We start from the raw sequence: 26153 nt of genomic DNA, 5'->3' as shown, positions 1-26153 counted from the left end.
CAGGTCCCCACCCCATGCGTCCTTCTTCCTGGAATGATTCCATCTTTACATCTTTAGTATCCCTTTTAATCTTTAGCTTGATTTATTTCTTTTTTGTTTCTGGATCACGCCCTGTTGTTTAAGTAAAAGAAAAAATGCAAAAAAATGTAGTAAAAAGCTGTAAAACAGACTCACATGGCTCTATATCACATATCGTAACAATAGCCTTTGTTTTTTTTTTATTTACTTTTTTTTCGAAAAATGTTCCTACGAACACCGTTACCAAGAGAGAAAATTATGCGCATGACGACGTGTTGCTGCTAGGTTACATAAAAACCGTAGCAACTACAAATCTCAGATCCACGGTGGTTACAATAGTCGGGTAAAATTGCCACTTTGGGGAACAGTGACTGCCCGTTTCGTGATGTCACCTTGGAAATCGGACGGAGCCACCAAGAGTAAATTTCTAGGTTCAGTCGGTTTTTTTTTTGACACTTCCTCTCCAATCGTCAACACATTGCTACCATGTTCGCCTTGAAGACCGCGGTCAACAGAGCTGCTGCTCCTACTGCTCGTTTCGCCACTCGTCGTTGTGTTTCCTCCTCTGCCTCTCGCAGTGGTGAGTTTATACTTTTCTCTTTCTCCGAAAAGGATAACGGAATTAGGATCCGTGGACCTGAACTTGTTCTAACTTTCTTTTTTTTATAATGCTAGCTTTCGCTTCTACTCGTATGGCCCTTTCTTCGGGCAACAAGCTGGTATGTGGATTTTAGGCGTAGCACATGATAGGGAAAAAATTTTATTAACTTGGAAAGGTGATATTTCTATGCTCTATAGACTGCCAACCTCTTGCACGAAGCTTATGTTTCCTCCGCACCCCGCATGATGATGTTCGGTAAGCCAAAAATGAAAATAAAAGAAAAGGGGAAAATCGTTCAATAACACAAGGTGGATAGGTCGTCGCGGTATGGCTTCTGAGGCTGGTGGCAAGTTCTCTCGTGGTAAGCCCCACGTCAATATTGGTACTATTGGCCACGTTGATCACGGCAAGACCACCTTGACTGCTGCTATCACCAAGACTTTGGCTACCCAGAGCGGTAGCACCACCTTCATGGACTACAACCAGATTGACAAGGCTCCTGAGGAAAAGGCCCGTGGTATTACCATCTCCACTGCCCACGTCGAGTACGAAACCGAAAACCGTCATTATGCCCACGTTGACTGTCCTGGTCACGCTGATTATATCAAGAACATGATTACTGGTGCAGCTCAGGTTCGTTATCATATCTAATCTGTGAAATAGGGGTGTCGATGATAATAGTACGAGGTGTGTGTGGAATATGGTAAAATAAAAAAAACTTATACGCACATATGCCCAATTTTAGATGGATGGTGCCATTATTGTCGTCTCCGCCACCGACGGTCAAATGCCTCAGACCCGTGAGCATTTGTTGTTGGCCCGCCAAGTCGGTGTCCAAAATTTGACCGTCTTCATCAACAAGGTCGATGCTGTCGATGACGAAGAAATGCTCGAGCTCGTCGAGATGGAAATGCGCGATCTATTGGCCGAATACGGTTTCGATGGTGAGAACACCCCCATCGTCAAGGGTTCCGCTTTGGCTGCTCTTGAGGGCCGTGATCCCGAGATTGGTGAGAAGGCCATTCTTGAATTGATGGCTGCTGTCGATTCGCACATCCCTACTCCCGTCCGTGACTTGGACAAGCCTTTCTTGATGCCCATTGAAGGTAATTATCATTGGATCAGTGAACTATTGTCTACGGATCGTCTATAACATGATATTCTTCTCTGTAGATGTCTTCTCTATCTCTGGTCGTGGTACTGTTGCCACTGGCCGTGTCGAGCGTGGTACAATCACCAAGGGCTCTGAAGTCGAAATTGTCGGTATGGGCGCTCCCTTGAAGACCACCTTGACTGGTGTTGAAATGTTCCGTAAGGAGTTGGACCGTGGTGAGGCTGGTGACAACATGGGTGCTCTCTTGCGTGGTGTCAAGCGCGAACAGATCCGTCGTGGTCAGGTTCTTTGCGCTCCTGGTACTGTCAAGTCCCACAAGAAGTTCATGGCTCAGTTCTATATCTTGACCAAGGAAGAAGGTGGTCGTCACACTCCTTTCGTCAACAACTATCGTCCCCAGATGTTCGTCCGTACCACCGATGTCACTGTCAGCTTGACCCACCCCGAAGGTACTGAAGATCCTGATGACAAGTTGATCATGCCTGGTGATAATGTTGAACTTGCATGCGAGCTTATCCACGATGTCGCCCTTGAAGAGGGTCAGCGCTTCACCGTCCGTGAAGGTGGCAAGACCGTTGGTACTGGTGTCGTTACCAAGTTGGTGGATTAAACGAATTATCTTTTTCCGCTCCCGCACCCTCACCCACCCCTCTCCTAGTACATATAATATAACGAAGCATTTCCCCACTTGTTGGTGTTGTATCTGTAATTTTGCATGAAATAGAAAAAAAAGTATATAAAACCATTTTGCTAATGTTGGGCATCAAATACCTCTTTCCAGTTCAATCTGGGTGCTGTTATTACGTATAAAAAGGTTGCTTTTATTCTAAATTTCATTGGGGTGCTTATGCTTGAGTGTGCACTTGTGTGTACTGATATTTACCATATTGCAGCAATGTTCTTGAAACAAACTTTCGATATGTGATGATGAACAAGTACATAAACTCTTCGCAGTCATGTGTAAGAACAGCCTCCTTGAACATGTACAATTATGTGATATTTTCAAAAGGCAGAAGGTTGAACTTAAGTTTGTGGCAGTCTTGTATATCAACTCTGCCTTCGACGGCAACGCCGTCACCATGCAAATGCCACATATTGTTACAGCTATGATAGCTTACCACAAAGTGAAAGATGGTACGGCTGCAGGATCAATACTGTATAGAGAAATTGGACGTGACTACCTTGTCTATTCTACTGGCGAAGACAGCTAAAGTTATTATAAAGACGGTAAAATTAAAACGGTGGATGTACACACATGGTGCTTAGCAATGTGTCAATCCCGCTTATCGCGTAATATGCGACCACTTTCGGTCGTGCAAATATCTCACATGCTTATAGCAATTGTCATAGCTGCCACATAATACACACCGAACCCGTTTACTTTCGGGATAGGCTTCCTGCAATGCTCATCATTTCAGTATTAGAAGAGTTGACGTTGCACTAGTTATCTCCTTTCGTGTTTTTTTGCAAAACTGTGTTTGTCGCACGCTCCCACCCTTGACAAGTTAGAATTACTCCCCCCGCAAAAATAGCTTTGAGCGCCAAAACTCGCTGGACGATGAGATCAAAAACTTGCTTCTTCTCAATGATAACACTTTAATTTCTAGATTTTGAGGGATCTAAAAAATCGGGTATCTCCTCGATAAGCTCTTTGGTAGAATTAATCCGTGGATAGGGTCGGCGGGGACAGGCTTATCGAGAAACGCACAAATCTTGTCCAAATTAATGCCTTCTTCAAGCTTCAGCGCCAGCAACCGATCTTGTGGCACATACTCCTTAACCCATGCATTATACGCCAAGTATCTAGCTTTCACTGCCTCTGCATCTGCCATCAACGCTGGATCGAGCAATACACCATTGAGTTATAATTTCATGAAAAAGCGCATATGACGTGCGCTGTAGTCTGGCATTTGAGCGGCATACTTGGCCTTAACCATCTCGTACCCGGTTTTTGGACAGAATCGAACCAGCTATCAGCATCTCGCTCGACAAGAATGATTTTGGCCTCAGGGTATGCTTCTATCAGTGGCCCGAATAAAGCAAATCGTAGGGCTGAAATATGAAGCATTAAAATACATTAAAAGCATGGTTTAATAAAAACATTTTTAGTACTCACGCTATGTTTGTATGATGTGTAATGGCTCATCGCCATATTTGATTCGTACACCTCTATATGAGCGTGGTTCTATACAACATTAGGAATATATAACTTACAATTCTATGGCAGCATCGAAACCTTCGTAGAGATTATCCCAAACCACGGGTTTTTCGGGATGCTCGTACGCGTGTTCGAAGAGCTCAGGGTTACCGACAAGATCCTTGATCATGACTTTGCCATGATGTGTGCGGTAACTGCAGTATGTAGTAGTATGAGAAAGTAGTTTAATGTTCCAGACTACTTATATTCGTGCGTACAAACATAACATACCCAAGCATATCCAGAGCAGCACGTAAGTTATCTGTACCTGTTCGACTATAGGCTGCCCCAATAACTTTTAATGGTGCCATCAATATTACGCACGTACAAAGAAAAGTCGAGTAAGGTATAGTAAAAGAAAGGTCAAAGAGCGGCCTCGCACTCTGGATTGTTATTAGTAGTTTTATATAAAATACCAACAAGAATCAAGTGGAAAAAGCTTAAGCAAACATACAAAAGTGTTACTCAAAAGGCGGCGTTTTTGCTACCATAAGGCAAATTTGTTCCCATACAAAACGCATTCACGGGGGCAAAAAAAGAAACTTCTAAACACGTTAGGTAGCACGATAAAACTTTCGTTCAGGTAATAAGTAGGGAGTGCACCTCATAAGCCATAGGTAATTGTATACGTACTAGTTGTGTGAAACGACAGGCGTCTGTTGTATGATAGGTATCATGTTTTCACTTGGGTGAAGGGGATGGTAGTTATCGTAGCATATGAGCCTGATCACACAACAACCGTGCACCCGCAACCCCACATTTTTCCTTTACACCAGGGCCACCTCACAAAGATGGAAAATCAGGTAAAAAAAAAACGAACCCAACAATAGAGCCGTTCCGGTTAAATCACAGTTGTTCTTTTTCATATGATTTCATTCGTTTGTTGTTCCGAAAGTACTGCTCAGTCCAAACTTGGTGATGGCCCGGGTTTGTTGTTGTGTTTTACTCTTCTCTACTGAGTAAAGAGTTTTCGTTTATCAATCAAGATATAAAACAAACAATCTATATAATCATTTCTAATGTGTGTGTAGCTGGTTTTTGCTGATTTGGTTTTCGTTTGGGTTTGGCGAGAAAGAAAAAAAACGGCAGGGAGGATTGACAGGATACGTTTACAGACGGTCGCGGGAATACTTCTTGGCAAATTCTTGGTTGACGGTCATCATCTTGACTTGAGTATCCTGGGTGATGTTTTGCCATGGGTAGGGGTTGTTCCTAAACACAAAGAAGTGATGTTAGCAAGTGCATTATTAAAGATACCGGATAGGAAAGACGTCATGGCTGTCAAGTTGTTTTACTATACGTACTTGCGGTCCCAGACAACATCAGGGCCACTAATGTTCATTTGTGTATGGGAAAAAAGATTAGTTTCAGGTACATGTGTTTATTTTCTTCACTCTTGTTACTGCTTTGTTTATATGTGGAAGTCTCTCGCTCTCTCCTCCTAACATACCGAGCAAGACGGGTCAAGTACCAGCCAGCAAGACCACAGGCACCACCAACGGTAACGTAGATGGGGATAATTTCAGGCTTGTACCAGATGGACCAGAAGGAGCGAGCAGCACCAGACATTTTGATATTTCGAATGAAAGGATAAACAAATTTTTTTGTGAGCGGACCCTGGTATTTATATAACCATCGTTTCTGACTTGGAAAAAGCAAACGATCAAGTCCGCCCTTGTGTTGCCTTTCTCCACCTCTCATCCACACCCCAATCCACGCCTCCCTATTGGTTGTGAATCACGGACGGAGGAAACCGGCTAATAAGGTGTATTGTTAGGGCAAATATGCCTGTTGGGGGCAGTAAGCGGAAGCAAAAGATAATGGTGGTAATATAAATATGCAAGCAAGAGATGTGTAAGAAACTACGATAAAAAAAAGAAAAGCTATAACTAATGGTGTATATAGTAGAGGGTGTGTATGCATGTAATGTGGGTAAAAAGTGTGCTTTGTTGGGTCTTCAATGATGATGTCCGTGGTGATAGACCTTGGCGATACTGTCAGCGCCACCACTAACCATCCATGGATACGCCTTGTGGTATTGTACGCTCAATACACCTTCATGGCCTTTTCGCCGATGTGCAGAGAACTCCTGCATACATGTTTTTGACATGGAAATATCCCAAAGTCTTATCGATGAATCATGTCCGCCCGACACAAGCGTCATGCCGCTTGGATCGATATCCAGGCACGCCACAGAATCCAAATGCGCAGACATAGAAAATGCGCATGTGCCTATCATGAGTTATCACCATCATAATCAATTATTACCGTTTGCTTTTTTTCAATGTCTGAAATGATACAAGACGTTTGTTGAGAAGCTTTACCACTTTTGAGATCATAGAATTTGACCTGACGGTCTTCGTGTCCCGTTACTATCAGAGGCATTGTTGGATGAGCAATAATAGTATTAATTTGTGTGCCTACTGTGCCATCTATTACAATGAATAGTTAATTTTTTAAGTTATCCGATAAGAACGAAAAGGAGAGATCACAGCAGGAAAGTTATTAGGATTGGGCGTTTTTTTCCGAGATGTTCTAGACTGGGGGGCAAAACAGAAAGAAAGAAAAGTAACAGTACTTACCATAAGTGTCGTTACTTCCTTCCAGTGTTGTGACTACTTGTCCAGTTTCGATATCGTAGATGCGGATCTGTGCGTTAGCGAACGATACAGCCATTTTTGTCAAATCGGTGTGACAGAAGTCAAGCGACGTCGGTACAGGAAGATCTAGTATGAATATGTATGAGTTTAGTTTTCACCCTATTCTTGGGTCTCTTTTCTTGACTTACTCCGTCGATGATCATTCTCGGTCAAGACACCATCAAAGGTTAGAGAGCTTTTCAACAGCTGTCCGGATGTTTGGGTATCCCATAGCTTCACCGTTCCATCAGCAGATGCCGATGCTAGTAAGCACGTATCCTCTCGAGCAATGGGGAAGAGTTTGAAGTCCCAAATAGCATCGGTGTGTCCGACATACGTTGCCATACTGAGTGATGGATCTGGAAAAATATAAATACCTCTGATGTCAGTTGTTTTGCCTTTGTGCAAACCCCACCTTTTTTTCTTCCTTGTTCTTTTTTCTCTCCAGTCCTTCCCCCCACATTGATAGACTGACCGATATATGATACTTGCCTACAGGCGAATACAAACTGTGTCCTTCAGACGGAAGACGCCAAACCCGAATGGTCGAATCCAAACTGGACGAATACACTCTTTTTTGCTCCGCAGAGATCGCTACTTGTGTTACGATGTGGTTATGGCCACGGTAGGCAATTACTGGATCAGCTTCTTCATGAGCAGCTCTATATAGCAAACGTGTTATTAAAAGAGTCGATATCTCGAGCATTTCGTCCACATTATATACAGAAACTTACTTTCTCACAGGATTTCCATCTTTTCCGATAGTGCGCTGAAGATTCCAAATTTTTACTGTGCCATCATCCGAGCCTGAAGCAACCATCATTTCAGTTGGATGGAACGCTACAGCACGTACTGAGTCTAAATGTCTACGATTATTATGCAAGTTATTAGCTCCGGGATATTGGAAAGACTCATGTCAAGTAAGTGTGTGATAGACACAATACCCTTTGATTGTCACTCGCGGCTTCCACATTTTCGGTTGTTGATGCTCTTGTTTCTTGCCGACTTCGTCTATATCATTAAGCTGTTCCGTACGATCACATCAATGAAATAGAAAACTAAAACAATGAAAACCAGCATCAAAAGAAGATTGACTCTACCTGTGAAGGATCCAAGTTTCCCTTTAGCGAGAATTCTCCATCTTGAGGCTCGGGGGAAGACGAAGATCGATCAGAGCCTATACAGACATCATCAACGAGTTGACTTGATAAGAACTTTGGCTCTCTCTCTCTCTCCATATGTTCATCTCTTGTATTCACTTACGCCGCGTTCCTTTCCTTGCACTCTTGAGCATCCGCTGTACTTTTTCTTCGGAAAGATTATACTTTTCTTGCATCTCTTTAGACTTACATCAGGACTATGTTGTTAGTCTTTCTCGTACATGACACTTTAAGGATAGATTACCCGCTTTCTCTTCTTCATCTTCCGTACCAGCAACGCATTTTCGTCCATCGATGTATCGTCCGTATCCATATCCACATCGTCATTATTCGAATCATCATCACCCTTATCACTACTGTTATTATTGTTGTTATTTAACATGGCAACTTCGTCGACATTGGCAGGTACACTTTCTTGTTGCTCTTCTACTGCTGCTGCTACTCTCGCTGCTTCTCTTGACGTCTGAGATGATTCAACGGATGGTATTGGTTCAACTTCTCCTGCAGTAGTAATTGTTGATGCGGATGTAGTAGTGGGTGAGGTAGACATAGTGTTATGCTTGGAGCGCATGCTCTCTTTGTTTTTGGGTATGGGCGTCAGAAAGGGGTTGGAGCGTTTTGAACCGGAATGCGTAGCATTTTTGGCTTGTTTGGATGGAGGTGATCTTGCGTTACTATTATTGCCTTTGCTCAGATCGTTTACTGCTGCTGCTGTTGCTGTGTTTGATAGTTCGGGGGATGTATGACCGCTGTATTCAAAAGAGGACGACGATGATGAGGAGGCGGCTTGGCGGAAAAACGATCCTGGACTTCCAGAAGTATTTGTGCGCAACATTGTTTCGGTTGTTAAGCTGGGCATGAGTGGGAATTTGGTTGGCATGGATGTCAAATAATTGATTTCGTCAAGGCAACTACACACACAGAAGTTAAGAATAAGATTTAGCCCTACAGATTCGTCGCTGTGATAAGTCCTCGCGGTTCATCTATTACGCATCAAAGAAATAACATACGCTTTTAATGCATGTCGACTCCGTTCCTTTGCCTTTGCGACAGATGATTCAGCTGTATTCTCTGGTTTGGCTAAAGGAACGATTGGGGCCGACACCTCTTGTTGGTTGGAAGTTTCTGTGTTGCGTACTACTGGTGATGATGCTATCACATATATTACACGCACGGTTATAGGTTGTTCTAGCTTCCTCTTCCCCCCTTCCCCCGATGATATCGTTAGTAAAAGAAAATATGCCAGCTTACGAGCATTGGGCGAATCGACGTCTGCGTTTTCATGCAGGTGTTGTTGTTTGTTATTTGCTGCCAAGTACTTTTTCCTATTTGATTTATGAGAAATGGCATGTCAGCATTTTCAGTTTTCTGTAAACACGCGCAGTATTTGGAAGCATACATCACCTTTCTTGCCTTAATGCATATTCCAACATTTTTACTCTTTTCATCAAATCAAGCTTTACTTGTTCAACGCCTCTCCGTTCGCCTTCTAACAAGGCTATACGTGCCTAGATATCAACCAACACGCAGAGTGTCAATACCTTACGTCCCTTATTCTATACCGGATCCGATTCCCACTTTTGCTACTGTTACTGACCCCTTGCCCCACCGCCCCTTTTCCTTTTCTTTACCTTCATCTGTGCCCGTTCAATAGTCCATTCATTCCGCTCACGTTCAAAGCGTCGCCATTCCACTTGAAGGTAATGGAGAACACCGGGAAAAGAATATTCGGCCGGTGTTGACAGATTCATGTCCTTTCTTGTGTGCTATACCGTATCGTTTAAATCGATTTAAAAAATCAGACAGTAAAAGAGGAAAGGGGGACCTTTTCTTTGCAAGTTGCGAGACTAATTTTGAGCTCCTAAAAATCAAAGTAAAGGTTAACCCTAGATTGAGCGTCTTATGCCAACAACTATTATAGTAGCAACGTGTATGTCAAGCGAGTTTGAAACGCTCTGATGAAGAGCCATTCCGTTTTTTCAAGTCATATATGCGACGTACGTTCAAAATGTTAGCGAGATGCGCAAGTATTAAGCTGAGAGTTATAGACCGTCAACAACAAGAGGAAAAAGTAAGGAAAAGAACAACAAGTGTTGTAAAGAAGGAGGTTGTAAGTGATTTTTCTTCTCTTCTTGCAGGTGACGACGAGAAAGGTGTACTAGGAAGACGAAAACGGTAATCTGGATTCCAAATATGTTCTCAATGCATTTTTGCACCTTACATGATGTTTTGGATGTACATGTTACAGGGCGGGTACCGATAGCTTATTCGCCCATGTATACTGTACAGTGTACATAACACATACGCATTATCTTCCAACTTGGATGTAGCCAGCATTCGCTTTTATTACGAGCAGACTATTGTTTATGTATAATACGCCTTTCATTACTAGCAGCAATAGGATGTAGACAAGGAAATACTTGGAATCATTGTATTCCGAGGGATATAGCAGTGCCAATTGTAGGAAACAACCAAGCTTTCTTGATCCAGTGTAAGAAACAAACAACCTTTTACAAAAGAAGCTCTTATTTCTTTATTGGTGTGCGGGGGTGAGGGTGTGTGGGGCGTTGTTTCAACAACGAATTCAGTAGTGCCACGCACACTTGGAAAGGTAATAAGAAACCTAAAAACCAATGTCCGCCCCTTCAATCTGATTAGGCTTCTCGGTAGAAGAAAATCCGTACGCTCCCTTTCTTTCTTTCTCCTCCCAATACACAAAACACCCCACAACAGTAGAAAGCTTAATCTTTCGAAAAGCACAAAGCACATCACCATGGGTTCTCCAAGCATAGTCAAGTCGCCAATCTTCAATATGCTGTTCGTTATCGGTAGCATGCAGCTCAGCAAGCGAATCAACTGGGACGATCCCGACACCTTGCTTTACGCACGCGTTGGTTACTACAGTGCCCAGGTTCTCGTCGTGATAATGGCTTACATGCTTATGCATTTGATCAAGAAGCGAAATGGTACTTGGCGTCTCTTTTTATAATTTGTAAAGATGGGGGAACAAAGAATATCAGTCAGGGGTTTGGCTTTTTTTTTACTGGGATGACCCAAAATACTCATTGGAGGAGCGATGCGATGTTTTCGTATATTATACAGACACTCGGCCGTTGCGTTATGTTCCTCAAGCTTCTCCCTCTTTGATGAACCCTCAACCTGCTACCGAGAGTGAACCCGTTACCACTACCAATGTCGAGTATGACGTGTCTCAGGTCAAGCAGTTTATCCAGTCGACAATGTCGTCCATCTTGATGATCTCGGCCATGCACTGGTATTTCAAGTTCACTCAACCCTTGGTTTTGCAATCGATTTTGCCTGTCAAGAACTTGCTTACGCACAAGGTAGCCCTTATCCATTTGTGGGGTGATGCTCCCGAAGGTGATTTGAAGCGTCCTTTCAAGTCTGAGAGTCCATTCGCTGCTTTGCTTGGTGGTGCTGGTGGCAATGATACCACCGAATCATCCTCTTCAACTGACGCTGCCCCTGTGGATGATGGCCACGCCAAGAAGGAATAAGCATTTGTAGTAGTTGGGGGGAAAGGCTCCATGAAAAAAAAAGGTTTTTTCAAAAAAAAAAGTAGTAGTAGGGACAAAAAAGCATTTGGCTTTATATGTTGTATGTACATGAAATATCCATTACTTTCTTTTTCTTTTATAATAATAGACAATTGAATCACTTTTACATAATTGAACTGTTATCCTTTGGATGTTACATCCTACATTGTCAATATTTCTTATCGAAAAAATCGAGGTCTTGGAAACCCTATATTTTTCTTCATGCACTGTGTTTGGAATCAATACTAAGTCAAAAATGGGACTGAATAAGTGATTGAATAACTCGACACAAAAATAGTTAATCAAAAGCTGATGGTTACTACTTGCAACCCAAGAATAAGAAACCCTGTTTGTTTGAACCGTTCAAGGGGAAGTGGAAACGTTACAATTGTCGTCTCTCTGAAATTTGAAGCAACGCACACATCTTACGGAGTTTTTTTTTTCTTTTCACCTTTCTCGAGTTTCGGTGCAAGAAAAAAAAAAAGTCAAGATAAGCCATTTACGAACCCACAACTTGGTGAGGATTGTGTATAAGTTCTGAACTCGAATTTGCTTGGGAAACCCATGAAATCTTTGATCCTTCCAAGTTTTGGAAATAATGATGATACTTCCTGGTCTAATGAACGAGCAAGCTCCGTCATCTCTTTCGGGAGAAGATGGAGGTATGACGACCCACGTCTGGACCACCACCTTGTTACTTTAAGGCGTGTTTATGGGAGATCTGAATATAAACCATGTGTTGTCTCAATGCATCTTATCCGTAGTTTATAAAAGAATGGAAAATGAAAAAAAAAAGTTTTTGTTGCTTTGAAACATGTCATCGACCGAAAAAGCAAGTACTGTTTAGTGGTTCCCGTAGCAACGGATTTTGCAGTCAGCATATGCCATAGCAACCGATTTTGTGGCCAGTATCTAACATAGAAACGGGCTGGTTTTCCATAGCAACCATATATCAAGCCTCTCTTTTTGTCCATAAGAGAGGTTCGATTTTCAATTCAAAATAGCGATATTGAACCTTCATGAATGTTCATATTCTTGTTTGCTCTTTGCAAATAAAAATAAAAGATGCTGCTGTAATACTGTTATCAAAGCTGTCAAGATAATTGCTGTCTAATTATGCTGTTATGTAGAAGCACAAGGAAAGACGGAATCCATCAAAAGAAAAAGATTAGTTATCTGAAGAATACGCAACTGTATCGTATATTAGCTTTAAACGTCTCTTTGACACTATGGAATCAAAACTAGACTGACCACGTTGAGGCACAGCACACAAAAAGGTGGACCATTCCTATTGGCTGGAATTTGCAAGACCGGTTGATTGGCTCGTGGTAATGCCGTTTCCCCCCCACTTTGAATATTTCAGGAAACGCTTTATATATTTCTTCTTGATCGTCTTTTTTTTTTCCTCAAACACACACATATAAATCATGGGTTGTAAGCATTCGCCTCTCTACTTTCTCGCTCTTTTTGACAAGTATATGACACTATAATTGACGCGTATCATAATGCATTATACAGTCAGGGTACTGCACCTGGTCCGGCCGTTTATGGCCATCCTTCCGGAAATTGCCACTCCTGATCGCAAGGTAAAAAAATATCACTTAATATACGCGTCTTTTTCTTTTTGGAGCCAGTGAAATACAGAATGAAACGGAAAGGATAGAATGCAAAGGGTGCCACTGAAAGTAGGAAAAGAATGTATGCAACCGTTTTTCTCAAAGAACAGAAATTTGCTTTTTTAGGTTCCTTTCAACCAAAAAGTAATGTGGACAGCAGTTACTCTCTTCATCTTTTTGGTCATGTCACAAGTCCCACTGTATGGCATCATGTCATCTGATTCGTCCGATCCCCTGTTCTGGATGAGAGTTATTCTTGCCTCGAATCGTGGTACGCTCATGGAACTGGGTATCACACCTATTGTCACGTCTGGTATGATTATGCAACTCTTGTCTGGCGCAAACATCATTGAAGTGGACTATAGCTTGAAGGAGGACCGCGCACTATTCAGTGGTGCACAAAAGTGTAAGTTATTGTGCTATTGAAAAACAGTGTGAGGGTGATCAACTGTCGTGTCGTTAGATTGGAGTCGGGAAGAAATAAGGCGCGCAGACAGAAGGATGGGACTAAAGAAAGGTATATTAGTATTTGCTATGATCATCGCCTTTGGCCATGCTACCGTATCGGTGCTTACTGGTCTGTACGGCAGCCCCAGAGAAATCGGTGCTGGTGTCTGCTTGTTGCTTGTCATTCAGCTTGTCGTCGCCTCATTGATCACCATGTTGTTGGACGAGCTTTTGCAAAAGGGATACGGTCTTGGTTCGGGTATTAACTTGTTTATTGCAACCAACATTTGTGAAACTATCTTCTGGAAGGCCTTGTCGCCGACCACCATCAACACTGGCCGTGGCGATGAATTCGAGGGTGCTCTTATTGCTCTGGTTCATTTGCTCATGTCGCGCAAGGACAAGACCCGTGCATTAAAGGAAGCATTCTATCGCGCTCCTTTGCCAAACGTCATGAGCTTGTTGTCGACCGCTGCTATCTTTGCCGTTGTCATTTACTTGCAAGGTTTCCGCGTCGAATTGCCCGTCAAATCCAACCGTGTCCGTGGACAGCGTGGCACCTACCCTGTCAAGCTCTTTTATACCTCCAATATGCCCATCATGCTTCAGTCTACCATGACCTCCAACATTTTCATGATCTCGCAAATGCTCTACAAGCGCTTTGACGATAACTTTTTGGTCAGACTTTTGGGTGTTTGGGAACCCATGGAAGGCTCGGCTCAGCTGTTCGCCAAGAGTGGCTTTGCCTACTACCTTTCTGCTCCTCGCAACATTACCGACGCTCTCTTGGACCCCATCCATACCGTCGTTTATATCAGCATCATGTTGGCTGGCTGCGCCCTGCTCTCAAAGACCTGGATTGAGGTCTCTGGATCCTCTCCCCGTGATGTCGCTCGTCAGCTCAAGGATCAGCAGCTTGTCATTGCTGGTTACCGTGATACCTCAATGTACAAGGAATTGAAGCGTGTTATTCCCGTTGCTGCCTCGTTCGGTGGTGCCTGTCTTGGTGCCGTGTCTGTGTTGGCTGATATGGTTGGCGCCATTGGCTCTGGTACTGGTATTTTGCTGTGTGTCACCATTATATTCCAGGTAAATATACACTGTCCTTTGTTTGGTAGGAGTGGAAATCAGGAGTAAGTTGGAATTTGTATGTCGCTCACTATCGTTATCATGATTCTAGTATTTCGAAATGTTTGCCAAGGAACAAATGGAAAGCGGTGCCGGTCTGGAGGGCATGATGATGACGGGCCAGTAGAGGACCATTTTGCTCTTTTACTTCCTTTCCGTCTTTTTCACTCTACCACCTTTTTCAAAACACCTCTTTTCATTGTATTATCAATAATACTATATAATTCATCCTATCATCATTACAAAAAACACACACTCACACACCACACGCACTAAACCACGGCAACTCCCACAAAAAAAGGAAAAAATACAGTGAATTCTTTTTCATATGAAAATATAATTGAAAATGGAACTATGGTAGCGATATGGCTTTGATGCTTTGTGTGTATATGCGTACGTGAGAGAAACGAACAAATGCCCGAACATCGATTGAACAAGCATACCATATAACGGGGACTTCGCCATTATGAACTCGGCTGCTCAAACTGATAACTGACTCTCCTGTCATTCCTCTCTCTGTCTCTCTTTAATCATTGACGGTAGAGACAGGTGTTTGTTCCACTTCTATTAACGGATGAGAGTATATCCCCTCCCTCCTTACTGCTAAAATGATCTGTTTCCCTCGAATCGTGGCATCAGCATAAAAATTCCTCATTACTTTTGTAGTATTCACGTCAAATTTCCGCATATATATTCACAAGGTGACTTTTCTCTCCCTCTCTCAGCTATCATTATTAGAATCGAATAGAAGCAATAGACAAGGAATGCTTTCGTTTGCACTGGCATGGCTAGCAGCCATTTTTTAAATCGAAATATATAACCCGCCATGACTGGGATGAATGCGCCTGAACCCTTTTCCCTTTTCCTTTCGCGCACCTCTTGGTTTTATCCATAGCATCTTCTTGCGCCTAATCCTCCCGTGCCGTTCCTTTACTACAGCTAGCACTTTACATTCGTTCTAAGTTATAAAAAACCAAAAGAAACCATGCGCTCCGGTATCATTTATGCTGCAATCTGTCTGTCCCTTGCCGCTTTCGGTCAGGCCAAACAGACAACAGGTACGATGGCAACAACAACAATAATAGTGTCAGCGATCAGCATCAACGACGTGATCTATCACATTGCTTAATCCTACAAAAGTTTGCAGCTTCTAATTAACAAATGACTCATGCATTATCTAGTGACCGAGTATAAAACCATCACAACGACCATGTACGACCACGAGAGTAAGTGTTTTTTTTTCAACATTAGGCAAAAGATAAGTGTAAATAGCTGATATCGGTGCGCGACATTTAAAAGAGGGTGGTGAAGCAAAGCCAACCCCAACACACGGTGTTGATAATGGCGGTCTCAGTGACGCACCTGGCCCTGCACCACAACCTACTGAGCCTCCAAAGGGCGGTCCCGAGCCTCCCAAAGGTGCTCCACAAGCTCCCAAGGGGGATCCTAGACCACCTATGGATGATCAACCTCCCAAGGGAGGACCCGAACCTCCTAAAGGTACTGAACCACCCAAAGGTCCTGAACCACCCAAAGGTCCTGAGCCTCCCAAAGGTCCTGAGCCACCCAAGGGCCCTGAACCACCAAAGAATGACCAGCCTCCCAAGGGCGGCCCTGAAGCTCCAAAGGGTGGTCCTGAGCCACCAAAGAACGAGCCTGGCAAACCTGGCAATGCTCCCCCTCCTCCACCAGCCAAGGGTACCAACACAACACCCGCTCCACCACCCATCGGCAACAAAGTCAAGCCTAGCGCAGGTGCTTCTGCCTCTGGCAAGAGCAGTGCTACTGACTTTACGTTCAGCCCTATTACATTGGCACCCGAAAGCAGCCAGTCTGGACATCCAACTTCGTTGCGTGAATTGACTGCCAGCAACGGCGCAACGCACTCCTCTGCTAGCCATAGTGATGCATCCAGCGCTCGCTATGCTCTGTCGTTTGGTACGGTTGCAGGCATGACCATGATGGGAGTTGTGGCTAATGCTCTTGTCCAGTTGTAAATTCCACCCCGTTTATCACCCTACATACCACACACTCACACACACACACACACAACATTCTTCTTCAATCCTCCGAGAGAAAGAAAATCTTTTTTCCCTGTTGTTTTTACCTCTGTCTATCCCTGTAAAAACAACCTCCCGAGTTATGTGCATATTACCTCTACCCCAACCTCCAGTCCCGCGTCTTACTTTTTATGTTAATCATTATTACTGGATTGTTACTCACAATCGAATAAAGGTTCTCTTTTTTCTTATTTAATTAAGCTCGATCAATTTATAGATAACTGTTTTATAATCCAACTTCAATTTGTGCCCTAGTTGATAATTCGTCCGCACTAGAAAACATATCTATGCTTAATTACAATCGGTTTTAATGAAATGTTATGATAAAGAAGTTTCAAGGTGATTACCCAACCTTCTACTCATGCGGAGCACGTCATCCTCGCTATATATATCGATAAAACGAGAAATAGATTGTGCTTTGAGCATATATTCGCTTATAAATACCATGATGAAATAGAGCAATACTGTGTGCCAGAAAAATTAGAGCATCGAGACCTTTCAAGCAGATGGTAAAAGAAGAGCCTCTCTTCATTATGTTTGAAAAAAGCCTATGCGTTCACATTGTATAGAAGATTGAGGCTTGCTCATTCTCTGCTTATGAAAGTCGACCAGCAATGATCTTTTCCCCCATTCATATGATACCCAAATTTAGTAATCTTGACAACTGTTATCAAGTGCAAATCGAAAGGATTTTATAATGACTCTTTGCATCAAATCAGCCTTTTCATAGTCATTATATGAAGAAAGGGGTGGCCCTTTGACGTTCGGTTCACATGTGTTCCTATTAACCTCAGCAATTACAGTCTCTTGTAGCTTTTCATCATCAGTCAATGTTGGATGCACAGCAGCCATATCCACTCTGAAAGATCAGCATTAAGCACAGTCATACAGATATATCCCCTCTATGTATCTCCTTGTCCTTGTCAGCATTGATCAATTCATCACTTCTTGTGTTGCTTCTAGCAATCATGCCATCCAGAATCTTGGTTTTCTTGAGGCATTTGAAAATGATCTCCTTCAATATGTTTTAGTTGACAGTAAAATAATTATATTACTGATGTATAGAAACTGTTTGTCCTTCATTGGTGTATAATCATTGAGAACTCACGGCTATATCTTTCCTCCCTTAGTTATCACTTTCGTATTTTGGGCATCCCATGGCCGCAAAAAGCGGGGGTTGACTGTATAGCGTAGTAGCTTTCCGTCAAAGATATTTTATTTCCTTTTGCTTCTTTTCTCTATGAATAAAATTATTGTTAGAAAAAGAAGCATATATAAATTTGCTAAGGTTAGGCGACTGGTTTCGCATGTTGGTCGTGGTAGTTTGAAGTAAAAACACTCGGTAAGAAGTGCATAGGCGCGCCCTACAAGTCTTTAGTTCACCCGGAAGTCCGCGCCAATTTCGGCAGGGTTAATACATCGCGCCACTTTTTTTGTGTTCTCTCTGTCAACCCTAACATTCTCACACCTTTTCCGCCACCGAAGCCATGTCGCGCGCATTCTATCGTTTACGCTCCACAGCATTAACCGTTCACAAAAGTAACTTTAGCAATAATGGTCGAACATTCTCGACAAGCATTGTAAAATTCAATGAACAGCAACAACAACAACAACAACCCAAACAGCAGCAGCAACCACTTACAGACAATGAGCGACATATATTAGACCCCATGCTTCGTGTAGACCAATCGGGTGAAGTGGGCGCGTACTATATTTACATGGGTCAAATTGCTGTGCTTGGACGAGACAAGAAGCTTCGACCCATCTTGCAAGAAATGTGGGACCAAGAGAAAAACCATTTAGAGACGTTTGACCGGTTGGTTGGTGATATGCGAATTCGACCTAGTTTGCTGCGACCATTGTGGGAAGTTGCTGGTTTCGCCGTGGGTGCTGGCACTGCATTGATGGGTAAAGAGGCGGCCATGGCTTGTACTGAGGCTGTGGAGACAGTGATTGGTAATCACTATGACGACCAGTTGCGTGACCTTGTCAAACTTACTGATCAAAATCCCGAGTTGAAGGATTTGGGCAAGGTAATATAACGCCAAATAATGATAATGACAATAACAGCCGTAAGTTAATCGAGTGATGATTGGATCAATAGACGATTGCTCAGTTCCGAGATGAAGAACTGGAACACCACGATATTGCTGTGGCACACGACGCACAAGAAGCACCGTTCCATTCGGCTCTCAAGGCTGTAATCATGCAGGGATGCAAAACCGCCATCTGGGTAGCTGAACGCGTGTGACAGATTTACACTTGTTATACACACACACACACATTTGCCATTTAACTCTTTCTTGCATTCCATTTTTATTACATTTCATTCCTTACTTTAACATATAGCACTCCCCTTTTCCAACATCTTTCTCCTCTATTGTTCATAGACTCTACTTATCTCCACCTGACTACATCAATAAACTGTTCCTCTTCATCAGCACATCCGTGAGATGTTTTTTTAGCGCTTTTGGTATTTTAGCAACTGACCAGCAAACCCATTGGAGTTAGGCTACCTGGTTTTTATCAGCGTTAGTAACTGTAGTGGTGATCCATAAACCTGAAATTGCTTGCATACAATTACAGCAAAACATTCATGCCGAACATGCCAAAGTCAGCAACAACCATCTACGTCAGTGTTATAAAAAGACACATCGGTTGCTATGGAGTACATTAAACGTCATCGTAACAATGTAACTATGCCAACATGCCTGCGAGTGCGTGGTAGTTAGGATAAAGTATGCTTTTTTGAAAACGTCTTATTTAAAAAACCAGTAGTATGCAATTATAACCACCAAAACGATAACGAAGATCAAATAACACATCGTTGCTCCCGATTCCTTCTCTGCCATGATCTTAAAGTTGTGCATTGTCCGTCCTAAAACCGAACCGGTATCTCCAAACTGGTTGTTCTGTAGCAAACCACCGTGAAACTGTCATTAGCAAAAGATCAAATCTATCCTTCTCTCCCTTCTTCCAATTCCATAACTATAACTATATCCGTACCATGGTATCCAATAAACTGTTGCCTGATCGAATCTCGTCACCAATCTTGCCAGTGATCTATAATATCAAGTCCATGTCGTATTAGTTTACGCTACTTTATGAGTTATGCAGCCACATAAGCCAAATAACAAAAAAGGCGGTTACTTGCATTTTTCAGAACTTGTACTTTAGCTGACAAGCCGGTTATCCGTTCATCACTCTGGCTCTCTAGTTGCTCCAAATCAGAATCGTTCATTTTTGGTTTAAAAGTAGAGCCATTGGAATTTGGAGATGATGACCGGGAGTCGTTCAGCGTCGGTGATGGTGTGGAGAACTGTCGGGAATCACCCAAAAGGGCCGAACGATTGTGGAGATGTTGGAACGATCTGTTTATCATATAAAAGAATAAAAGGAAAGTCAGTTCACGATCTTGAGACAGGCAGTTCTTATATTCATGCAGGGAAAGGCAGGCGAATATTTGAGAGTTTTGTATGTGTTTTTGTTATTAATAAAACTCCACCTTACACTACGTGAACCGAATTGCCGTGACATTGTATATATAGAAAAGGGGAGAGAGCGGAGGAAGAAGGCCCGTTCTTTTAAGGAAGTGTAGGACTTGAGATTTTTTTTCTTTGTCCCACACACGACATAAAAAAAGGCTGAGGGGAACAGCGAGAGGATTTCACATCCAACCTTTTTCTCTTTCTCTTTTCTTTCTTGCTTTTCTCTATAAACTCATAATACACACATATTATTCCATGCGTGGTCTTGTCGTATTTGCCGGATCATCCAACCAAGCACTCACACAGCGGATCTGCGACCGTCTATCATGCGAACCGGGCAAATCCTTTCTGGCAAAGTTCAGCAACAACGAAACCCGAGTCGAACTGTATGAATCCGTTCGAGAACAAGACGTTTATATTGTTCAGTCAGGGTGTGGTCACGTCAATGACAATTTCATGGAACTCTTGATCATGATCCAAGCATGCAAGACGGCATCGGCCAAAAAAGTGACAGCCGTTATTCCTTTGTTCCCATACTCGCGACAACCGGACGCGCCTTTTGGAAGTGGTGCTCCACTGACACGAGCTCCACCCATGACGGTGCCATCCACACCACGCACCATTCCGTCCACGCCCAAAAGCCAGCCCACAACGCCTAGAAACGGCGAGTTTTTTGGTAGTGGTAGTGGTGTCACGAGGTTGACCGAAGAGTTCGACGGTCTCGAACTGAGTCAGGAGGTCTTCCGTTTAGGTGGACCTATGACAACAGCAATAGCAGGAACATCAACTGGCAATCTTCTTCAGAATACACAAAGTGGTTATCGTCAGTGGGTGGCTCGGTCAGGCACATTGGTTGCAGAACTTTTGACTTGTGCAGGTATTGATGATGATCAAAAAGTGATAGACTACCACTATTGCATATTTGCCCTGGGGGTGGATGCTAATAAACACGGACACACTATACTCAATTGATATAGGCGCGGATCATATCATTACGCTGGATTTACACGATCCGCAGTACCAAGGATTCTTTGATTGTACCGTTGACAACTTGTCCGCAATTCCGATCATGATAAAGTATATTCAGCATCATATCTATGATTACAAAAATATTGTCATTGTATCTCCGGATGCAGGTGGTGCTAAAAGGTAACTATAATTAGTGAAACTCAAAAAAAACACATTCTATATTCAAATCTCACCTCTTTTCCACATATTTCACGCATGCCGCACGTATATACTAACAACTGTAAATTCTATATTGTACTAATATGATAGAGCGACATCAATAGCTGAAAAGCTGCATATGGACTTTGCCCTGATCCATAAAGAACGTCGTCGACCGGATAAGCCGCAGAAACACGACCTTATGCTTGTAGGAGATGTGCGGGGGAGACGGGTGTGTCTTATTGATGATGTGGTCGATACAGGATTCACGATTACCAAGGCTGCCAAGTTATTGCATGAGAACGGTGCTCAAGAGATTTATTGCATAGCGACGCACGCTATCATGAGCGGTGATGCACTGGATCGAATTGAAAAGAGCTACCTTGATAAAGTCATTGTCAGCGATTCGGTGCCACAGGGCGAGCATACCCGCGTTTGCAGCAAAATTACCACGTTCCCTGTCGCGCCATTGTTTTCTGAAGCCATACGGAGGATCCATAATGGTGAAAGTGTCAGCATGTTATTTGATCCTTCTCATGAATTGTTTTAAAAAAAAAGAAATACACATGTTCGTCGCTTTCGTCGTTGATATTTATATCTTGAGAGGAAAAGGGTACACAGGATGATATACGGGTGTTTATGGCACATTGATGAGGTGTAAAGTGAGGTTTGTATTGTGTGTTTTTACTGTTGCTCTTCTTGTTCGACCGGGTATGAGTACCATTCAGAATGGCCAGGAACACGCCATAATTTTAACGAGTTATCAATTGAATTACTATCTTTATGCTGTGTATTATCGTCCTTGTCATCTTCGTCATCGTCATCACTAGATTCGTCACTAGAATCATCGTTACCAGCAGCAGCAGAATATTTCCTCTGCCCAGAAGCCGAAGCGATAAGCCATGGGTACATTGGATTGATGGTTGCACAAACCGTTAAATCTACATTGTATAAAAGAAGTTTAAGTCTAAAATTGTAATAGACGCTTTCCCTTTTCTCTATACCTTGATGTGCATGATCAATAGATCGTACAAGCCTGCTGCTATCACTATTCTCCGTTGTTGCTGTTGTTTCCGGCCCATTACTGATATCATGGAATAATATGCTTCCATCCTGTGATATATATAAGTGATCAAAAATGATAATAAAAAACGAGAAGAAAAGTCTTTTTTACCTGGGCGCCAGTGATAAGCATCTTTCCACTTGGATCAATATCAAATACTATTCTTTGGCTGGTTTGGCCCGGGCGCGGGAGTTCATACAAAACTTCTGCTGTGTTACGAATGTCCCAACAAGATATTACATTGGATACTCGGCTAGCACTAAACAATTGACTGCCATCGGGCGAGAATTTCACCTAAGCGAATGATATCAATCGCGCTGTCAACATTATGTTTTATCTATCCCCATAAAGGTAGAATTCCGCCCAAGAATTACCTGAGTAACACCCGTTTTGATATCGGTAAGCTTTAAGCAGAGTTCATTGTTTGTTTCATCATAGATTCCAACTGTATGACTGTACGACCCTGCTGCATACAGACCGGCATAATCCGGGCTAAAATCTAAACAAGAGATGATGCCTAGAAAACAAAGAAGCACAAGTATTAGTGCGCCAACACATCAACAAACCCCTTTATACCCTTGCTTCTCACACATGCCTTTTTGTCCTTTTTTGGTTCGTCGTTGTGGAATGGTTGGCACTTTTTGTGATTCTTGTCCCGGGCGTTGTATATCAAAGATTTCAATCATATTTTCGTAACCACAGTATATCCTGAAATCATTAAAGGTGAAGATGGGGATTTTTTCATCAGTCATTTTCTTACATAAACATTAACAAGAAGGTTCTTACCGTGATCCATCCAAGTTAAATGACACAACGTTCGGACCAACAAATCTTTCCCGATGATCAATCACAGCATACGACGCTCTGAGGTTTCCAGTACATGCATCCCACATATGCATTGGGTGATCACGAACTGACGTTATAAAGCAGCATGTCGCTGGATCTAATGACAATCAGACTCTTCTTTTTTAGCGTATTACAGGTAGCACAAATTGAAACGTGTTCAGTGTCTTTTCGGATCAAACCTTGACTGTTCATTGACGGAAACCACGCAAAGTCGTACACCGTTTCGCCTTCACGTATGCCAAAATTTGTAGCAAGCTCTGTAATTGTATCCGTCTCTACTTTGCCAAAATATTTCTTATCAGTTTGATCCGTTCATCCGTCCTTAAAATTCCCTTTTTGTTCCGTCTGATTTACCAGCCTGTTCATCCAACATTTCATACGGCCTTTTCCATTACAAAAATCCGAAAGTTAGGCTTATTTTATGGTTGTCTCATTGCAATTTGCATAAATCAAAACTAACTTACAAATTGAATAAACGAAGCACGTTGTCGTTCGAGTTTGATAATAAACAGCACCCATCGGGAGACCTATACATTCCCTGTCAATCGAGATGAAATTTTCTCTATCTCTGCCTCTCATTCAAATATATACTACCATTTGGCGTTGCGGAAATGGTTATTTCCGTCATATACTAGTGATGGATCTACTTTTTGTTGAAACAAAGTCGTCTCATTCTCCAAAGTCTTTCGTACAGTCGTGTTGTAGCGTGTTCCTGTCGAGCTTAACAGCTGACACTGCTGTTGTTGTTGCTGTTCAGTTTTGAGATCGTAAACGTACAATCGATATGCTTGTTGTTGTGGATCGATCTCGTCTTGCGCTTTATCGTCCTTATTTTGAGATCCGGCTGTTGCAACAGGTTCATTGTCGTTGTTTATCGTCCTACGATCACGCGTCTCTTCTGTTGTTACTGCCTCCTGTCCAATTTGTTGATCAAGCTCCATTTCTTCTTCTGCTAGAGCTACTTTATGCTCAGTTGCGATTGGATCCATGTTTATATATATGTGTGTGTAAATGTGGACTTTTAATTGAATAAAAACGAAGAAAAAGATAATAAAAAAGAACAAGTGGAATTTATTATTCGATTCAACATTCTGTTTCTGCGCTCCAAATCTTGACCCAGTCAATAGCCATGGCGCGTTTGTTTCCTTCACCCCACGTTGCTAACCATTCTTCTCGCTTGTCCCAAAACGCATTGATAGCGTGTGGGTCGTCATTGCGCCATGGTTTTTCGGGACCATCGGTCCAATAGTCATTGACACCGCCTACTGCCACGTTGAGAACCTAGTCATAAAAGGGTCATTAAATATAGTATTGACATAAACAAAACCTGTTGTTCGAATTTTTTTTGATATCGCCTATTTTACCAAATAAAACTCTTGATCAAACGGTGCATTGATATCACCCGAAGCCCAAGGGTTCATGCTCCATTCTGGGAACGCACCGCGTTCATAAAAACTTTTGTCAAAGTCGACAAGCAGGACCGTTTCATCGTCGATATACGTGCGAAGGCCATCTTCAGACCATTCTAATCCATAAGTGTGGAAATCATCTGCAAACGTCGTTCCGTCATCGAGTATCGCCTCGGCATGTGTAAGATTGTATCGATCCATTGACCAGTGTGTTCCCCAATGCAAAGTTGATCCAACATTGGTCGCGTTACCATAAGGATATTCGGGGTTGCCTCGAGATTCCATCTGTATTGAATACATGTATACCGTTGTTGGTAAACATATATCTCTCGTTCAATCTATCTGAATCGTTATCTTTTTTCGCCCCTCCAAACTCGACACTTACAATATCAATTTCACCTGGATAAAAGCGTTAGTCATTAGCACAAAGAATCTCTACCCTGTAGCAATAAAGCCAAGATAGTCCTATATAAACTTACCACTTGCTGGCCATATTCCATAGTCCGAATATTTTGGCATCATCCAAATGGCTGGCCACAACCAGTCGCCCACGGGTAATCGAGCTCGTACTTCCACTTTACCATACTTGATGGACGCGGAATCGATCGTCCTGAGTCTAGCGGACTGGACCGGGTTGAGATAATTACCGCCAGATGCAGAACCAGAAACACGTTCGCATCCTTCTTCGCGTGTGAGCAAGTTTGCTTTTTTTGATGATGTTTCCTTGAAAGGGGAGCGGGAGAGAAGGAAGGGGTCTAGACCTCTTCTTCTTTCTCTACATTCACTTACCAAAATTCGAATTGTCTAAATAAAAAAACGTGGGGGATGTGGGGTATGAATGATAAAATTCGCCATGAGCGCGCGACCATAAGCAAAGGGACTTGAGAGTACTGCCATACCTGTACAACTAACCGAAGGCTCGCCCGACCTTAATTTTGTTTTTGTGTAATGTTGAGCATGACATCATTGATGTACAAAAAGGGTGAGGCACATATTTTATAGGGGGTGGGGCTCACTATACTCACCATAAGTTGATTCGACCCCCATCTCGCATGTACTGCTCGCCGATTGTGTCACTCGTTAATGTGGGTTTGATATATAAAATACCGTCCTCAACAAAGCTGTTGGATCTATTGTTTGTATACCTATGGAAAACAATATAAGCCATGTCGGTTTTATTTTTAATGGCGTGTACATTTTTTGAGAATGTGATACAAATGGATACTTGCCACTGAAACTCCCAGTTACCGCCTTGATTTTGTCAAAGTCGTAGCAATAGTTGTTAGAAGCAAAGAACTTCTTGGTTAAACGCAGCCCTTAATAGCTTATGTCGATCCCCAGTAAATATACAAAAAAAATGTGTCGTGCGAGACACTCTTCCTTTTTTTTTCTCTTTTGCTCTGTACATACCCCCACTCATAGTGACTTCATGCTACATGAGGTATAAAATACGTAATTAAGGAGAGAGTTGGTGTTACACACACGCATGCGCACGGACTCTTTTGTTTTTCTTCTTCACAGAATAGAACCCGTCAAACGTCATTTTGCTTATAAAATATTACCTGCCATTTCTTGAGATCGAACCGGTTGAAATGATCTTCAAAAACAAGACAATGCTGCTTGATCTCCTGTTCATTCTGCAT

The 26153-nt window shown here is 42.5% G+C and overlaps 12 protein-coding genes across 12 annotated transcripts; 6 read left to right on the top strand and 6 right to left on the bottom strand.

The window, feature by feature from the left end:
- Positions 1-425: 425 nt before the first annotated feature.
- BDB00DRAFT_807659 (elongation factor Tu) lies at positions 426-2564 on the top strand. Its single transcript, XM_053122347.1, has 6 exons — positions 426-598; positions 694-737; positions 817-874; positions 936-1252; positions 1365-1725; positions 1793-2564. Exons 1-6 carry the CDS (start codon positions 505-507, stop codon positions 2341-2343), a joined length of 1425 nt encoding a protein of 474 aa, XP_052983146.1. The 5' UTR covers positions 426-504; the 3' UTR covers positions 2344-2564.
- Positions 2565-3343: 779 nt separating this feature from the next.
- On the bottom strand, positions 3344-3795 carry BDB00DRAFT_77378 (uncharacterized protein). Its single transcript, XM_053120120.1, has one exon. The coding sequence runs from the start codon at positions 3563-3565 to the stop codon at positions 3353-3355; it is 213 nt and encodes a 70-aa protein (XP_052983145.1). The 5' UTR covers positions 3566-3795; the 3' UTR covers positions 3344-3352.
- Positions 3796-5039: 1244 nt separating this feature from the next.
- Positions 5040-5499, bottom strand: BDB00DRAFT_757565 (NADH-ubiquinone reductase complex 1 MLRQ subunit-domain-containing protein; the record flags this gene model as incomplete). The annotated part of the gene is made up of 3 exons (XM_053118999.1): positions 5040-5142; positions 5235-5261; positions 5381-5499. The coding sequence occupies 3 exons, from the start codon at positions 5497-5499 to the stop codon at positions 5040-5042; spliced, it is 249 nt and encodes an 82-aa protein (XP_052983144.1).
- Positions 5500-5887: 388 nt separating this feature from the next.
- BDB00DRAFT_869109 (WD40-repeat-containing domain protein) lies at positions 5888-9480 on the bottom strand (the record flags this gene model as incomplete). Its single annotated transcript, XM_053126560.1, has 14 exons — positions 5888-6162; positions 6255-6362; positions 6513-6656; positions 6719-6928; positions 7080-7231; positions 7304-7435; positions 7514-7593; positions 7670-7746; positions 7833-7914; positions 8001-8640; positions 8740-8881; positions 8981-9054; positions 9134-9237; positions 9361-9480. The coding sequence occupies 14 exons, from the start codon at positions 9478-9480 to the stop codon at positions 5888-5890; spliced, it is 2340 nt and encodes a 779-aa protein (XP_052983143.1).
- Positions 9481-10400: 920 nt separating this feature from the next.
- Positions 10401-11493, top strand: BDB00DRAFT_807616 (inorganic phosphate transporter Pho88). The gene is made up of 2 exons (XM_053122345.1): positions 10401-10695; positions 10832-11493. The coding sequence occupies exons 1-2, from the start codon at positions 10503-10505 to the stop codon at positions 11245-11247; spliced, it is 609 nt and encodes a 202-aa protein (XP_052983142.1). The 5' UTR covers positions 10401-10502; the 3' UTR covers positions 11248-11493.
- A 1160-nt stretch (positions 11494-12653) lies between these two features.
- On the top strand, positions 12654-14889 carry BDB00DRAFT_807613 (SecY subunit domain-containing protein). The gene is made up of 5 exons (XM_053122344.1): positions 12654-12720; positions 12805-12872; positions 13029-13308; positions 13429-14438; positions 14530-14889. The coding sequence occupies exons 1-5, from the start codon at positions 12714-12716 to the stop codon at positions 14602-14604; spliced, it is 1440 nt and encodes a 479-aa protein (XP_052983141.1). The 5' UTR covers positions 12654-12713; the 3' UTR covers positions 14605-14889.
- A 573-nt stretch (positions 14890-15462) lies between these two features.
- Positions 15463-16537, top strand: BDB00DRAFT_936719 (uncharacterized protein; the record flags this gene model as incomplete). Its single annotated transcript, XM_053129232.1, has 3 exons — positions 15463-15535; positions 15659-15703; positions 15750-16537. 3 exons carry the CDS (start codon positions 15463-15465, stop codon positions 16472-16474), a joined length of 843 nt encoding a protein of 280 aa, XP_052983140.1. The 3' UTR covers positions 16475-16537.
- A 1487-nt stretch (positions 16538-18024) lies between these two features.
- On the top strand, positions 18025-18788 carry BDB00DRAFT_881908 (ubiquinone biosynthesis protein COQ7-domain-containing protein; the record flags this gene model as incomplete). The annotated part of the gene is given in 3 exon segments (XM_053128111.1): positions 18025-18117; positions 18136-18570; positions 18642-18788. 3 exon segments carry the CDS (start codon positions 18025-18027, stop codon positions 18786-18788), a joined length of 675 nt encoding a protein of 224 aa, XP_052983139.1.
- Positions 18789-19166: 378 nt separating this feature from the next.
- Positions 19167-20210, bottom strand: BDB00DRAFT_77010 (uncharacterized protein). The gene is made up of 3 exons (XM_053119859.1): positions 19692-20210; positions 19544-19600; positions 19167-19449 (listed from the first exon to the last, which is right to left on the bottom strand). Exons 1-3 carry the CDS (start codon positions 19917-19919, stop codon positions 19297-19299), a joined length of 438 nt encoding a protein of 145 aa, XP_052983138.1. The 5' UTR covers positions 19920-20210; the 3' UTR covers positions 19167-19296.
- Position 20211: 1 nt separating this feature from the next.
- Positions 20212-21809, top strand: BDB00DRAFT_77018 (phosphoribosyltransferase-like protein). Its single transcript, XM_053119862.1, has 3 exons — positions 20212-20902; positions 21003-21174; positions 21304-21809. The coding sequence occupies exons 1-3, from the start codon at positions 20281-20283 to the stop codon at positions 21740-21742; spliced, it is 1233 nt and encodes a 410-aa protein (XP_052983137.1). The 5' UTR covers positions 20212-20280; the 3' UTR covers positions 21743-21809.
- On the bottom strand, positions 21775-24175 carry BDB00DRAFT_76918 (WD40-repeat-containing domain protein). The gene is made up of 10 exons (XM_053119795.1): positions 23696-24175; positions 23566-23628; positions 23456-23484; positions 23281-23376; positions 23042-23198; positions 22851-22963; positions 22630-22772; positions 22367-22549; positions 22197-22305; positions 21775-22133 (listed from the first exon to the last, which is right to left on the bottom strand). Exons 1-10 carry the CDS (start codon positions 24088-24090, stop codon positions 21877-21879), a joined length of 1545 nt encoding a protein of 514 aa, XP_052983136.1. The 5' UTR covers positions 24091-24175; the 3' UTR covers positions 21775-21876.
- Positions 24176-24184: 9 nt separating this feature from the next.
- BDB00DRAFT_757838 (concanavalin A-like lectin/glucanase domain-containing protein) lies at positions 24185-25678 on the bottom strand (the record flags this gene model as incomplete). The annotated part of the gene is made up of 6 exons (XM_053119015.1): positions 24185-24382; positions 24466-24795; positions 24896-24909; positions 24990-25190; positions 25410-25438; positions 25536-25678. The coding sequence occupies 6 exons, from the start codon at positions 25676-25678 to the stop codon at positions 24185-24187; spliced, it is 915 nt and encodes a 304-aa protein (XP_052983135.1).
- Positions 25679-26153: the final 475 nt, after the last annotated feature.

The sequence above is a fragment of the Zychaea mexicana genome, assembly GCF_025766255.1.
Source record: "Zychaea mexicana strain RSA 1403 chromosome Unknown BDB00scaffold_12, whole genome shotgun sequence".
In the NCBI taxonomy this organism is placed as follows: domain Eukaryota; kingdom Fungi; phylum Mucoromycota; class Mucoromycetes; order Mucorales; family Lichtheimiaceae; genus Zychaea; species Zychaea mexicana.
Note: the sequence above shows the minus strand (reverse complement) of the source record. Positions and strands in the feature narration are given on the sequence as shown.